This window comes from Hibiscus syriacus, unplaced genomic scaffold (genome assembly GCF_006381635.1).
Source record: "Hibiscus syriacus cultivar Baekdansim isolate YM2019G1 unplaced genomic scaffold, ASM638163v2 tig00110472_pilon, whole genome shotgun sequence".
Taxonomy (NCBI): Eukaryota; Viridiplantae; Streptophyta; class Magnoliopsida; order Malvales; family Malvaceae; genus Hibiscus; species Hibiscus syriacus.
Genome location: NW_024062752.1, coordinates 1570730 through 1586994, shown reverse-complemented (window position 1 = coordinate 1586994; position 16265 = coordinate 1570730). Strand labels below are relative to the sequence as shown.

The 16265-nt window shown below is 34.8% G+C and overlaps 3 protein-coding genes across 3 annotated transcripts; 2 read left to right on the top strand and 1 right to left on the bottom strand.

The window, feature by feature from the left end:
• Positions 1-1905: 1905 nt before the first annotated feature.
• Positions 1906-4507, top strand: LOC120127862 (transcription factor TCP4-like). Its single transcript, XM_039145667.1, has 2 exons — positions 1906-4157; positions 4231-4507. The coding sequence occupies exon 1, from the start codon at positions 2792-2794 to the stop codon at positions 4112-4114; it is 1323 nt and encodes a 440-aa protein (XP_039001598.1). The 5' UTR covers positions 1906-2791; the 3' UTR covers positions 4115-4157; positions 4231-4507.
• A 4048-nt stretch (positions 4508-8555) lies between these two features.
• LOC120127863 (protein SPEAR2-like) lies at positions 8556-10299 on the top strand. Its single transcript, XM_039145668.1, has 5 exons — positions 8556-9264; positions 9335-9448; positions 9516-9674; positions 9803-9968; positions 10146-10299. The coding sequence occupies exons 1-3, from the start codon at positions 8887-8889 to the stop codon at positions 9624-9626; spliced, it is 603 nt and encodes a 200-aa protein (XP_039001599.1). The 5' UTR covers positions 8556-8886; the 3' UTR covers positions 9627-9674; positions 9803-9968; positions 10146-10299.
• Positions 10300-12303: 2004 nt separating this feature from the next.
• LOC120127860 (sodium/calcium exchanger NCL-like) lies at positions 12304-15876 on the bottom strand. Its single transcript, XM_039145666.1, has 7 exons — positions 15409-15876; positions 14097-14282; positions 13739-13920; positions 13501-13646; positions 13113-13389; positions 12735-13043; positions 12304-12654 (listed from the first exon to the last, which is right to left on the bottom strand). Exons 1-7 carry the CDS (start codon positions 15794-15796, stop codon positions 12406-12408), a joined length of 1737 nt encoding a protein of 578 aa, XP_039001597.1. The 5' UTR covers positions 15797-15876; the 3' UTR covers positions 12304-12405.
• Positions 15877-16265: the final 389 nt, after the last annotated feature.

The following is a 16265-nucleotide window of genomic DNA, read 5'->3' as shown; positions in this document are numbered from 1 at the left end:
AGGAACATGTGATTATGAGATCAAGGATTACACGTACATGTGATACGTGACTGAAAAGAAAAGATATGTGTTTATAAGAGAAAGAATATGAATAAGTAATGTGGACGGTCATAAATGATAATGCCCATGTTATGTGATATGAGAGCTAGGGGTATAGTTGGCATGCCAAGGGTCGAGGGTTACCTATGTTCTTCGGGACATATGGACTATTTACCTATGTTCTTCGGGACATATGGACTGTTTACCTATGTTCTTCGGGACATATGGACTGTTTACCTATGTTCTTTGGGACATATGGACTGATTACCTAGGTTCTTCGGAATCTATGGACTGGTCCTTCGGGACATTGATCGAGCTGTTGTGACAGCATAGTGGTGCACAACCTCAATGTACTCACATACCTTAAGTTCTCAAAAGTATACATGGGCTAATACATGGTCTTTACAGAGAGTAAATAAATAAATTGATTTGCTACTATGTATGTTTTGGTTGTGAAGTAGTATATGTGTTCCATGGTATGTAGAGAAATGTTCGATATATGTATTTATACGATAAAAAGGTACTAAAAGTACTTGTATTATCTCATGTTATCATGTATACTGAATTATATGCGACTTGATTGAATGTTTATATTTATGAGAAATGCATTATTATTATTATGTTTTTGCTTCACTAAGTCTATGACTTAGCGTGTAAGTGATTTACACGTAGGTACTGAGAAGCAGAAGGATCAAAGCTAAGTTCAAAGTAACAACATATCTCTGCTCAAAGACCAGATCAGAAGTAAATTACACAGTATGTATTATTATGTGATAAATAGGTTGGCATGTAAATAAAGTAGGTAAACTAGGTATTTATGCTCTGATCGAGTTTTGTAATATTTTAAACATATTTATATAAGTACAAATGCAAAGAAATGAACTGTTAAATTTTTACGAGTGTTATGTACTTGTACAAGAGTAAAGGTTTTGAAAATGTCAATGTGACATCTCGGACTCGTATTCAAGTCGGGTACGGGTTGGGGTGTTACATTAAGAATATACGTTGATTGTTAATCAATTAACGGTTTTCATCCGACAAGAGTTACTATACAAAATTACATAAGACAAAATATTATTTTGATTTTTCAAGTTATAATTATTATTAAATATTTAGTTAACTACATATAATAAAACTATTTCAAGATCATTTTACTTATTTTTAATTGATAACACATTTTCTTCATTTTAAAAAGCATAATTCATACTATAATATAAATATATGTATATTACATTTACAAAAAGAAATTGTAGAAGGGGTAGCCAAGTAATTTAGGTAAGCATTTAAAAGGACAATGACAACTATTCCAATTCCAAAACAGTGAAAGGCAAGTGCTGTTACCTTTCCTTCAATTTGCTCAGTGAAAACAATAAAAAAATGTAAATAAAAAAATAAAAAATGTTACATAATTAGAAAGATAATATAAAAAAAGAAAATTAAGGTTACATTTTCTGAAAAATAAAATTAAAAGAGATACTATATTGAGAAATCTAACAATCCCAGAAAAGGGTGTTTGGAAGAAGGGAAAATTGTGGGAAAGATGATGTCGTTTCTTTTAAGTGAAGCAATAAAGGGAAAGAAAATATATTAAAAAATATATAAAAATAATAAATTTGTGAATTGGGTCACTGTCAAAAGTTGTGATGGTGGCACATGAAGAAAGGATCTATTCATTCAATCTGATCTAATCAAAACAAAGCATCCAGACAAATATCTTGAACTATAAACCAAACACTTCTTTAACTTCTACTATGAACCGAGTTAAAAAAAATTCTAAGGTTGCAACTTTCTTACCACTTACTAATTAAGTATAACATTTTAGATGAAAGGTTAGAAAATTATCATTACAGAAAAAGGTGGGATTTTATTTTATTTTTTGTTAGCTTGGTTGAAATGGTGTTTGTTTAGGGTAATAGTACAATAAACAGCAGCAGATGATACTGATGAGATGAACAGAGAGATCTCTAATCTTTTGTCTGACCCCAAACACACACTGCCACTTCTTTACCAGTGACATCATCATCATCAACATCAAGGGTTTTGTAGGCCAAGAAAAGTGAAAATTTACTCTTCCCTATACTTGCTATTTAGCTATAAGCCCACCTAAAACACAAAACAAAATATTTTCTTTTCTCTTTTGTTCTAGTAGTAGTACTTGTGATGAGGAACTTTATAGTTTGTAGTATATTTTCCCAAGAAAATCCTCGTTGAGAGAAAGGAAAACTTTTTTTGTTTGTGTTGTTGTTGGGTTGTCCTGGTCAAGCTGGTGGCTAATTGTTGAAAAAAAAAACCATTTCTGTAGTTTAGTTACTGAATAGAATAGTACAGATAAAAAAGAGACCCAATTTACCAAAAGCTGAGTTTTTGAGAGAGGAGGGTACAAAGATGGGTTAGCCTGGAAAAAAAAGCTGTCTTTTTTAGGGTGTTTGTGGTGAGGTGAAATTAGAAGCATTGAATGGCAGTGGCTTTTGTTAGAGGCCACAGTAGTATCAGGTTTCAGTGGTGGTGTGTCTTCCATTAAAAGCTGGAACAGGGAAAGCATAAAGAGCCGAGCCTGGATCCATACAGTCATCATCAGCAGCAGCAACGACAGGAGGAAGAGCTTGCAAGAAACCAAAAAGGGATCTTCCAAGGGCAGCAACAGTTGTATGCAAGCCTGGAAACTCAGTACCCGCAGCCACCAAAGAAGAGCTCGTACTTGCCGTCGTCCAGTACATCTTTCGCTTCGAAATCGACACAACATGCAAGAAAAATGGGGGATAGCCACCACCAAGCTGCAACGTCGTCAAGATTGGGGATAAGGCACTCTGGAGGGGAGATCGTTGAGGTCCAAGGTGGTCACATTGTTCGGTCAACCGGAAGGAAAGACCGCCACAGTAAAGTTTGCACTGCTAAAGGTCCTCGGGACCGACGTGTTCGTCTCTCCGCTCACACCGCCATCCAGTTCTACGACGTCCAGGACCGCCTCGGCTACGACCGTCCCAGCAAGGCCGTGGATTGGCTTATAAAAAAAGCCAAGTCCGCCATTGACGAGCTCGCTGAGCTACCTCCTTGGAACCCAGAAAGTTTTAATACATCGACTTTGATTGCTAAACCTAGTAACCAGGAAGACCAAAACTTGACGACAACGACGACAGACAATGATAAGCCGTATCAGTCTCACATCAACCATGGTGGAAACCTGGCGGATAACCTTTCTGCTGGGTCGGGAGCTCGGAGGAGAACGGCTACTATAATGGGGAATGAAGTTCAAAGTCTTCAGCAACAAGAAATGGGAGATAACCTGAATCATAATTCTGGTTTTCTTCCACCTTCTTTAGTCTCTGATGAGATTGCCGATACCATTAAGTCTTTTTTTCCATTGGGAGCTTCGAGTGAGACGCCGTCTTCTTCCATACAGTTTCAGAACTATCCACCGGATTTGTTGTCGAGGACCAGTAGCCACAGTCAGGATCTTCGGCTTTCACTTCATTCGTTTCCGGAGCCGATTCTTTTGCACCACCACCACGACGCAAAAGCTGCGACAGCTCAGGCACAGCACAACGAGCCTGTTTTATTCTCTGGGACCAACCCATTAGCTGGTTTTGATGGGTCTTCTGCTGGATGGGAGCATCACCATCAACATCCGGCGGAGATTGGAAGGCTCCAGAGATTGTTTGCTTGGAATAATAGCTGTGCTGCTGCTGACACCGGCAGTAGCGGTGGTGCTGGCAGTGGCAGTAGCGGAGTAGGAGGATTTCTCTTTGGTACTCCTACACCGCAGCCACTGCCGCAGTCTTTTGGCCATAACAGCCAATTGTTTTCTCAGAGGGGACCCCTTCAGTCCAGTAACATTCCCTTGGTTCGTGCTTGGATAGACCAGCCAATGTCCAGAACTGACAATTACCAACACCATCAACATCACCATCATATCTCAGAAAGCATCCATCATCAAGTTGCTTTATCTGGCATTGGATTCACCGCACCTGGTGTATTCTCTGGGTTTCGCATTCCAGCACGAATTCATGGCGACGAAGTTGAGCATGACAGCATCGCCAATAAGCTGTCCTCTGCTTCATCCGATTCTCACCATTGATAGAGTAAAACAAACGAAAGCCAAAGTCTTTCCCCTGTATCATGTTAGCACTTATTTCTTGTTTCCATCTAGTTCAGTACCATATATTGCACTTACGATCTCTTCTGCTTTTTTAGGTGATTGGTCTTTCAGCACTGGTTGATCGTTGATCATTGACTACTGACTGTGAACTCAATGAGGAGATAGTATGATGGATTCGAGAGTCGAATACCGGATCGAGAGAAGATTTTGCTCACTTTGAATCAATGGCCTATTGCCGTGGGAAGAAGAAATCTGGGTGGATTTCAGGTTTTTCATTCCCCGGTTTTATTTAGTTTCTGTCAGTTAACTGTGTTGTAGCATAATTTTACATTCTCGTGGGCTCGTAGGGCTTAACACCGGTTTCCTTCTTTGTTGTATTTGTCCTGTGTTTCATGTTGGCAGTTAATTTGTTTACGATGTGTGCTACTAAGATGCGAACTTAGTTTGTTTTAACTCTGATTTGATTTTCCCCTTCATGAGGACCGACACGGTTTAGCATATTTGCTTGTTCTTTCGAAAATTATCATGAAATAGGTAACCCCTGATCTGCTAATATTGGAAAGTCTTTTCGAATCCTATATCCCTTTGATTAGATACGGAATTAGAGAAGCAATCCAGAGTCTTTTCCATTCTTTAGAAGTTGTCAATTTCTCATGTGGACGAAAGAGAACTCCGCTAGTAGTTTCATTTTGTTGCTTTATTGCTTATGGAACTGATCTGGTAGCATTGAAAGGGGAATCATTTTCTGAAAACAGTAGGGTTTTTGGATAGTGATAGCCAATTCCACCGTCAGCGTCTACCTGGCCGAAAACAATGTATAACTTCCCCTTATAACTCTTTTTTCTCAGTGTCATTTTACTAAATACCGGTCTGTTTAGAAAGATTTTTTCAATCAAGAGCACTTTATAGAAACAAAGAATTGAGAACCCGATTCATTGTATTAATTAAAATCGAACAAAAGAATAATGAACCAATTACCATCCTAGGCATCACAATTGCCAAAATTAGCAGAATTCAGCCACTAGATGCTTTAAAATGAAAGATGGGGTAGGTCCGAATACTGTCCCGAACATACATTAGGATTGAGACCAGGTTGTAGGACACCCTAAGCTCACATAACAGCAATCAATGAGGACATGTAAGCATAATAGAGCAAGTGGGGCTATGAGTGGAGTACCATCTGCTGCAAGTGCAGGGGGGTAACCATGAAAGAGGGGAATGGTATGATTGTAGAAATAAAAGCTCAATTATGGTATTGAATAGTAGAATACACTGTAGAAATTAGATGCCACCAAAATTTTGGTATTTTGCCAATCTGTAAATGGTCCCCTTCAGTCTAGCTGGAAATTTTTATTTTTCTTTTTCACCATAAAATTATGATACCAATAATGCATGTATGTATACCTTGGCTTCTATTGATATTTGCTGTATGGTTGTTGGCTGTGGAGTACTCATTTTAAGACTTGTTTTTTTATAGTAACACCAATAAAACAATAAAAAGGTATCGTACCTGAAATTTTTTTCATACAATTTTATAGTAAAATCTAGGATTTTTTTATTATAGTGAGATGTTAAAGTCGAGATCTTTGAAACCACACTAGGTATAAATTTTGAGGGGGAGGGCGGGTTGGATTGTTGCGGAGTTTCTTGTTGGGGGCTTGGCTATGATGTTGCATAATTGAATGGTGCAATGTGAGAATGAATAATTGTGTTATGATAATTAATACATAATGGAGTAATGAATTGGAGCATTATGTGACTTTCTAAAAAAAATAATAAGATCAAAGCTTCTTTTTCAAAAAAATAAATAAAAGATTGGTTACCTTTTATGGTTGCTGTTATAGTTTTTTACCACGGTTTTGGACCTTTCTGGGTGTTTTGTGCTTTTGCTGTTCTTTAGACATGATATCTAGGAGGTTTCGAATCGGGTCCGAGATTCGAATATCGGAATCTGCAATCATTTGACGTTTTAATTTCATATGTGATGCTTGGTTTCTTAATAAGTGATGTGCATATGATTGTGTTCCATGTATACCTTGTGCAAAAGTATCAAGGAAATAACAAGTTCATGATTTTTACGTATGTAATCTCTGGTGAAGGAGATATTAAATCCGGGTTTAATCCGAAGCTGAACTTTTTTATCTCGTTCTCTGATTTGCTTTCCTGCCCCCCGTGAGTCTACCTCGTGTGATTAGGCCCAAGGCCTCACTGCTATCCCGTCGCTCTATCCAGCTCCAATCCCCCAGTAAACCAATCTACTGTTAGAAAACAAAACACCCCAAGGATGCTAGATTCATTGATCACCAGCTTATTTTCTTGCTCGCCAAACAGAAGATAGGGGGTGTACATTATAGGCAAGCGGATATAAATGGCTTTGAAAGCTATTAAAGCTGCTACCTGCTACCCTCTATTAATTACTAATCTGCAAGGCTTAACTCTCCATTAATGTGAAAAGATGGATTCAGTTGTTCATTTCCTCGTAGATATCGAGATCAAAAGTCTAACTATATTAAAAGGTGATTAATAAAAAGAGTAGGTTAATAATGATTATTGTTACCTCTAGTTCATGGAGTTTGGCCTCAAGTTTCATCTGGTTTTCCATTCTATTTTGCTTAGGCCTGCGTTATGTAACCAATCAGATTCTTCGGGCTTGAATTTGAGAGTGGACATTGCACCATGAATGTAAATATCTGTTTGCTTCTTCACTGTATGTCCCTGGAAAGCAAATATATATATATATATATATATATATATATATACCCAAAGAAAAATAACTGTCCATGCATGTTTAAGGGTCACTCTCTTGTAATAAGAAGTCTATTTACAATATTTGAGTTGTACTTTGATTTTTAAATCAAACAAATAGAGGGACTAAACTTCAAGAGTCGCAAAAGTAAAGGGACTGAGGGAGAATTTAAGTGTTTTACTTTTCAAGGGATATTTTTTTTCTCATTATAGTGATCATTTGATCTATAATCTAATCTGCGCCAACCTCTTTCTCCAAGCAAAACAAAGTAGAAGGTTCCTAGTTGAAGTTGTCTCGACTTGCAAGGCTTATCAAAAGTAGTCCATATCATTGACGTCTTTTTCACTAGTTGTGATCATTTTTTCAATATATTTTTAATAAAATTATATACGAGCTTGATTTATAACTTTAAAATTTCATGAATTTAAATATATTATATTTGTTTTTAAAATTTAAATAGTTATATTGAGAGATCAAATTAAATAAATTATGTTTTTTTTTACATGTAGATAAAATAAAATATAAAAATATATTTTTATATCATTATTTTTCTTTGACAAATTTAAATTTAATTCTAATCTTATCTAGAGGGGATGGGGAAGGGAGATTGTAAGAGAAGGAAGTGAGTGTTCTTATTAGGTTTAGAATTCACGACTTAAAAAAATATAAAAAAACAAATATGAATAGTTTGATCAATGGGTTGAATGTGCTATATCGTATTTTGTAATTTGAAAAACATTTTTAATGTATTTTATTTTTTAGTATCAATAAACTTCTTATTAGGTCCACAAAAATGAGTGTATTTTAAGGCAAGAGGGGCCAAAACATCTTCAATTATTGTTGAGACTTTGATGTCAATTCACATACACTTGCCAATTTTCTATAAATTATAGAAAAAAAATCAAAACTAAAGAAGTATATATATAAGAATATGGTGAAAGAGAATCTTAATGATAGATGCCCTAAATGGGGGAGGGGGGACCCTAACATTTTTGTAATATGTAACAAAAATCTTGGCATGTTATATGACAAAGAAGCATGCTGTCATCCATGAAATTAGGGGATATAATGACTTTGCATTTGGAAAATGGGTTTTATTGGAAAATTATTTTAGCTCTTTCTTTTTGAAAATAAATGTTAAAAATAACAATTCTCTTAGCTAAGGTGGGTCCAAAATGTAAAGTTTTGGATAGAATTTGCTTATTTGATCTCTATCTTCGATTTTTCTTTTCTTTTTTCTTAAAATAAACTATTTATATTTTTAATAATTTAATTTTAATTTTTAATTAATATTTAGTGTTTAAACTTATAATCTCCAAACAATGATCACTAAATTTTCATTCTGCTCAAGTTTATACATACACATAAGTTAAATATAAAACTTTTTTAAAAAATAGAAAATGCAATGAATTTTTAAATAAATTATTATATAAACATTTAATTTAGTAAAAAATATATACCAAAAAAATAATTTGATTTTGATATATATATATATATATAGTAAAAGATTTGCACACATTCATATATAGTATTCTAAAGATTTGCATTGAATTTTGAAAATAATAATAAAAATAATTGAATTTAAAGTATAGATCTTTTGATATAATCAATAGAATCAGAAACCTTATAGATAGTGATCTCTCTCTTTCAATATATACATGTTAGGTGAAAACTTGGCTAATGGCTAAGCCTTTGGGGTTTGTTTGATCTCTTGACTCCCAATATCTGCGAGATTTTGGGTATCTTTTTCTTCTAAACTTTGTAAATTTTCTCTAGATTTTCCCTCAACTCTTATCCTCGATATATTTCGATTTCAAAGATTTCCCTTTTCTCTCTCTTCGTTTATATAAACAGTAGCATGCATGGGACTCAACCAGGGTTTGCTGGGAATTGTTAACATCTTGTTCTTGACAAGCTTCTAAGCTTTGGGTGTTTCTCTAAACTTCAAAATTTAAGTCTTTTTTGTGGTGTTTTTTTGTATGGAACTTGGAAGTTAGTGAAAACAATGGTTGAAGAAGATCAAACAACCCCAAGGTGTACCACCAGCAGTGGAAACAACAGCAATATCTGTAGATCTTCCAAGAAGGAAAGGCCTAGAAAATTACCACAGAGAGGGCTCGGTGTGGCACAGCTCGAGAAGATGAGATTAGAAGAACAACAAAAGAAAGATTCAGCTTATCTGATTGCTGCTGCCGATGTATCAATTTCCAGTAGTTCAGTCTTTAGGCCACCTTTTTCTGCTGTCTGTAATGGGAACACTGGTGGTGTTCCATTGACAGGCGTTAATGGTCATAAATCTTGGGGTTTGATGCCTCGTGAAACTGAGCCACTTTGTCCTTTGCCTAGTCTGATGCAAAGGGGACAACAATCTTCATTTTCAATGGTGGAAATTACATTGATTTGTTGGTGTAATTAATGAAAATTAGGGTGAATTAATGTTTTTTTATATGCAGGTGAATTTGTCATCAAGAACATCATCAACATCTGTAATGAATTTTCAGATGGAGCTCCCTTCAAACCAAAGCTATTATAAAAATTTTAAACCTTTATTGCCTGAAGAGGACAAGGTATACATGCATACATACATATATACACGCGTACATATTTCGAGTCTTATAATAACTGTTTATGTAGGTGATTGGCATGAAGAGACCATCCCCTTTCTCCTTAGACAATGTTCCAGGCCCCCTCTTCCCCAAAAAAAAATTATCCTCCCATTGTTCACTCCATCAATGGACAAGTTGAAGCTACTTTGATTAGCAAAGCTACCACATCCAACATCTCGAGTTTCAGGTCCGAATTTCACGTTCTATCGTCGTAACATCATAGACATCAATTTAAAAAATTCGAACCCCGAACTTCTTTTTAGATCTTTTCTGATCTATAATAACTTTTTTCATATTTGTTCAATCTCTCACTAGGGAAGGGCCTCCATGTTCAACCTCAAATGGGGTATTTGCCAGAGATTTACTCACATTAGCCCCTCCAACAACACCACCAATGTGTTCAACCTCAAAATCCAAGCAGTCTCTATCAAATTCAATCCCTTGTGAATTGCCAGACCTCGATTCATTAGCTTATCATCAAGTGAGATCATCTCCATCTTCTTTTTCATTTAATTTTATGCTTATTTGATCTTTCTTTTCCTTTTTCTTTTTTTGAATATATAACACTTTTTCTTTATTTTTTATTTTTTTTTTGGGTTTGAAGGGAAGCTTTGAAGATTCGATCATGACGCAAGGTGGGGTTGGATTAAATCTGCAGCGGCCTTACTATAGCTTCTTTTCACCGGCGCAAATTGAACGTCCAAGTGCAGTAACAATGGCTAATTGTAAAAGTGGAGAAGTTGCTGGACATGTTGATCTCAATTTAAAGCTATAAACTGTACACTAAAAGAAATGATCTCTTGTTTTTTTTTCCCATTTTTGTATCATTATGTGGGCAATTAATAATTGTTGGAGGTCTTCCACGGAAAATACTCTCAACTTAACGTTGGGGACAACTTACTATTTTACTTTCTTCTTATCCCATTACATATGGGAATAGGGTCAGTTAATTTTTTTTTAAATGTGTATTTAAATTTAAACATAAAGAAAATGATAAAATATAATTTGATATAAATTTAAAATGTAATTAGATTAAAAATTTTAAAAGGTATCAAAACTTTACTCCCACATGATTCCGTTTATTATTATATAATATAATTTTAAAAGTCGATTTAAAAATTGTTATATTTTAAAAAAATTGAAAAATAAATGATATATACAATTTAAAATTATTTATATTAAAAAATCTAACTAATATATATTTATATGTGGAATAATTATTAATGTGAAAATATTTATTTTTTGCATTTGGTTTGTTGGTTAGGTTAGTGACTGAGTCAGACAAGTTGATTGGTAAAAAAACTTTTGCATGTGGGACTGTGAAGATATGATTAGGCTTTTCATTGGCTTTGTCAAATCTGACCCTTCATTATCTAAGTTGCAGAATGGTGACATCTAAGAGGGTCCGCACTGGATTATATTGAAAAATAAGTGACTATTATTACGCTATTTATCATTATGTGAACGTTAATATTAGGGTAAAGTATAGTAATGGTCACTGAATATTTCTGAAGCATGTATTTAGGTCCCTCAACTTTTAAAACTTGTAATATAATCCCCCAACATTTATTCCGTTTGCAATATGGTCCCCAACTTAAATCATCGTTAGAAATTAGGGTAAATTATATAAAAGGTTATTGAACTTTTCAGACACTTGAATTTAGGTCCCCCTACTTTTAAAACTTACAAAACATTCCTCAATTTCATTCTAAACCCAATTTCCAAAGTAATTCAATTTCATTCTAAACCCTAAATTCTAAAATAATTCAATTCAATTCAATTATGTCAGATTTATTATTATTTAATTTCATCTTATTTCATGTTATACGTATTTTTTATATAAATATATAATAGTATAATTCTTATCTGTTGAAGAAATTTTTTAATTAAAAAAAGTAGTTAGGATATATAAGAGGTTGAAAATAATTCAAATTTTAAATTTATAAAATGTTATTTTGACGTATAAATAAAAGTGTAAACTACTAGGTTGACAACTTAACTATCTAACCCTTTTTACTTTTGTCATCGATCTTTTAAATTTATCAATCATACAACATAATTATTTAACTGTTTTAACTAAGCCACTAGTCGTTACCAATTGATACAAATGATGAAGTGGCAGTTAAAAGGAATTGACATTATTATACATTCAGTCTTTATTATTTATATAATCAATTTGGTCCTAAATTAAATAGAATTTAATAAATTAATCATTTAATTAGGATCTGACATGTGTTAGCACATGATCATGACACGTGTCATTGGTGACACATGTCACCACCTAATTATTTATATATGCTATCAATTTGGTCCTAAATGCAAGCTTCAGAAATGTTCAGTGACCATTACTATACTTTACCCTTAATATTAAATAGTTGAGAATTATCTTTAAATAAATATTATTTTATACTTACCCTAGATTAATAAAATAACATTATGTCAAGAATCAAATAAACTAAACTTCTTTCAGTTAAATTAGTTCGATTGTTCAGTTAAATCCAATTTAACCGACTTGTTGCTCACTCTTGGCCTTAGGTGAGGTTCCTATAGCTCAAATCAATCTTTATATTAATAAATATAACAATCTAATTCTTATACTAGTAAAAATGATCAATAAGACTGAATTTTAACAGAGTTATTTAACTCTACCAAAATAAAGGGACTAATTTAAACTGGTCCGTAAAATAAAGGGACTAATTTAAACTGGTCCGTAAAATAAAGGGACCTGATAAGTAGTTTCACCGTCAAAAACAACAAAACGGAAATCTTGCACAAATGAGGAAACTTAAGCTAAAATTTGTCATTATTAGATAGGGTGTTGAACAAAGAGAAAATCCGAAAGTCTCTCAGCTAAACCATGAAAATCAGAACCAGTAGCTGTCCTCTACACCAGTTGTTACATTCATTAATCTACGAGACTACGACCAACCGAAGACATAATCGAGAACATATACGAGGCCCAACGAAAACGGATAAAGGCCGTAAGCCACCGAACACGTCCAGAGCGGGAATGTAGTTCGGAAGCTGGCGAATGCACTCATCACGAGGCAGACGATAAGAATCACCAACACTTCGGACGAGAAATCCCATGTTAATCCCCTAATGTAAACGAGTGACAAGAAAACCGATAGGCAGAGGACATTGTTCATCGTTACCGCCCCATAGAGCTGGCATCAGAAGTTGATGATCAGTCGCATGATATTATCAACTTTGCTCAACAAATAAGTGGAGTGACACGAAAACAAACCTCGGAAAATGTCAAGGATGCAGTCCTCTGCTTCTTGCGGCTGGCAAAGATGATGGCCGATACAGCTTCACTCGAATTGGTAGCAAATGGCAATGCAATGAATGAGATGAAAAAAGATGGAATGCTTGTTGCTGCGGAGAAGTTGTCAACTGCGTCTACCAGCGGATCTGCAAATGCAGCTGCGATAAGGGTACCTAGTAATAACATTTGTACGGCTTTGAATGAGATCCATCGAGGGTTTTCAACGCTCTCGGTAACCTCATCACTTTGTTCCTCCGGCCCTAACAAAGTATGTTCTATCTTTGTTTGCTGCAAAACTAATCCTAGTCAGTCTGTGCCAAGTTATGATCATAAAGAAGTCATCAATGCTACACTTACCTGGTGAAAATCGTCGATGAACTTAAACGTCCCGCCATTAGGTTCAGGATAAGCACCTCCGGTTCGCCTTGCCTCATAAATCCACTTCGTGATTCCTCTTATAAACTCATCCTCTTGAACGAGAGAGTCGAGGGAGGTATCGAAATCTTCCAGTACTTTTCTCACAGCATCATCTCTATCCAAGTCGATCTCTTCAAACTGGATTCCTATAATCAACGCTCTCAGCTCAGCAGGCGAAAGAGCACCATCGTGATTCTCATCAATCGCCTCAAACAACCTGTAGATCACAGAGCACATAAATGTTAACTGTACAATATACGGGGAAGAGTAAGTTTTTCTCGAATCAAAATTCGAAGTGTGTATTTTTCTCTAATCAATCAAAACTCACTTCTTTATGATCTCTGTGTTGGGTTCCCCGTCATCATTAAGAAGCCTTCCCAGAGAATGCGTCTTCAAGTGCCTTAAAATTCCCGATATGACATGCTTGTGCTTTACGAAAGCAAGTCGTCTTCTCTGGATCCAAGGCTGAAACACCTGCAAAATACACACATAATAATAAGAACGTTAAAAAGAAATATTGGGACATATGATCATGATGGAATTCCTTTCTGGAAAAGGATATTAACCTGATAAGCGCAATATGATACCAACATCGACATCGAAACAATAAGTGCAATCAAAACGGCCAAGTGTCTTCCTGAAGTTGAATTGAGAACTTGTGGTAGTTGGACAATAAGAAATGGGATAACTGATATAGCCATTATCCTGGCAGCATAGCATGTCCAAATATCAGTGCTAACACCCGTCTCTGCAAAATCCGACAAACTTCCAGTTCCGGTTACAGAAATTTAAATGATACATCTAGAGTTCAGACTACTTGAGCCACATGTTTTTGGCCATTGCAGGACACAATGCATGGCAACACAACCCTCAACCACTTACAGCTCCAACTGAAAAAGAACAATGATAAGCAAAGCTGTGTACCTGTTGAGCTAAACCCTTTCTTATTCGTTCCATCGACTGCGATTGAATCACGGAGATCACACCTGCCGACGACAACACAGGATCCCCATATCACCGTGATAAGCATGACGGTTGACCCTGCCAACAGCCCCATTCCAACGGAGACCTGGCCTTGAGCAGTTTCCGCCGTTCCGGAAAGTCCAGACACTGGAAGAAAACAGGAATGCCAATTATAAATAGTCCAAAAAAAAGGTTGCCGAAAGCAGGGACGACCATAGGGCGAGGGCAGTCGCAAAATTTTAAATTATCAATTTTAGATAATATTTTATTTATAATCTATTTTCTCTATTAAAATTTTATAAATTCACTCCTCTAAAATTTTAGAAAGTAATCATTTAAGGTAAGGTTCTGCGTTAATCACCGACTTAAAGTCTCCTGCTGCCACTGGTCACTAATCAAACAAGATTTGATGCTGTCCAACCCAGACCCAGATCCATATGCAAGAAAGATTAAATGCATGATCCAAAGCAGAAATGTCTAAATAAATATAATGCTATATGAAAATCAGTATCCAGGATATTCAATACAGAAGAAGATTCTTATGGAAAATTTAATTAAAATAATTATATACAACATGACAAAATATAAGATAATAATACAAATCAAACAAGAATTTTTTTTTTTGTTCTAAAAAATCTTAAACGGGTAAACATTAAACACAAAATCCAACAGTCATCTCAAAGAATGGCTAAAATATGTTGGAAGTCTATGTACCCTTTAATCATTTGAAATTTAGTCCTCCCAACTTTTATTTTCAAGAAAGCAGTCCTTCTATTTTTCAAATATAAAAATTTAACAGTTAACCGTTAACGACATTAGAATAATTCTATCAATTTTCTTTGATTTGACCATCTTAAAAATTAAAAAAAAATTACAAACTTGTAAGCTAACAAAAAAAAGTCCCTTGGATTTTTGAATAGAAAAATAAAGAGAATTCCTGAAAATAAAAGAGTATAGGAATTTGAAACAACCTAAAAAGGAATTACAATCTGAAAATTATACAGAACCAGAATTTTGCTAATTTTCCATGTCTAGAAGCTTAAATTTTGCATCACATTAAAGCTTATTTATTTTATGATACGAAACTTTCAGTTTCCTTGAGCAAGAAAAAACAAAGTCAAGATCTAAACTTTTCAACTTCCCGCCTTTTCTGATGAGTCCAACGGTGGAGAACTAAATGTAATTTTCTCGCATTTTCCGGACAACCAAACAACATACTAAAAGTTTCTGAAAAGGAAAAGAAAAGGAAGGAAAACAAAAATTTAACAGTTACCGAGAATAAGCATTGCATCGGGAAAAGCTCCAAGTATGGGCAAGAACAATCCTCCTACAATACCGGGACCGAGGATCTCAAGCAAAAGCTCACTTCCATTGGACAAGTAAGTGGCAGCTAAATACATAAGGTATCCATAAACGATTATCAAAAACAAGTTTCCTAGAACCGTGGTGGTACAGGGTAAGAACCCATACGACTGCTCACACGTTTCCTCAGCCGAAACCAGATGTTTGAGGAGAAGGTAAGGTGGGTTTTCGACGGTGGACATCCCATCAGAAACAAGACCGGTCGGGGACGGCCGGCCGGTGATGAAGCGAGCGTGTGATGGGAAAGAAGACAAACAAAAGGTGAAGAGAATAAGGAGTAGGAAATGCTTGGGAGTCATTTTTGGTAATGGAAATTTTTTTTATGACATCGAAAAATGATTGGAAATTGAAAAGAAATCTTCGAGCATGTATATAGGAATGAAAAGTGGCCGGAGACGAGGCGAAATTGAAAGAGTGTTTGAACCGTGTGCAAGGATGATTATGACTCAGATGGGTGAGATAGTAATGGGATAAACATAAAAAATGTTTATGGTAAAGTATAAGTATTATTATCAAATTATTACTACTTGTTAAATAATATTATTTTATACCACATATTAAGAAATCCTTATTTATCTCAATTATTTTTTATTTTTTTAAAATAATAATTGTCTAAATAATAAATTAAAGAATTATCACATATCTTTAACTGGGATTTGTTTTTTTAATCGATATTTCAAATAAATAAGAAGCATGCCGGATTTTTTAGAATTAAAAATCTTCATTACGAGGGTAATAAAACTATAATTTTAAAGAGTTTTTCTTTTT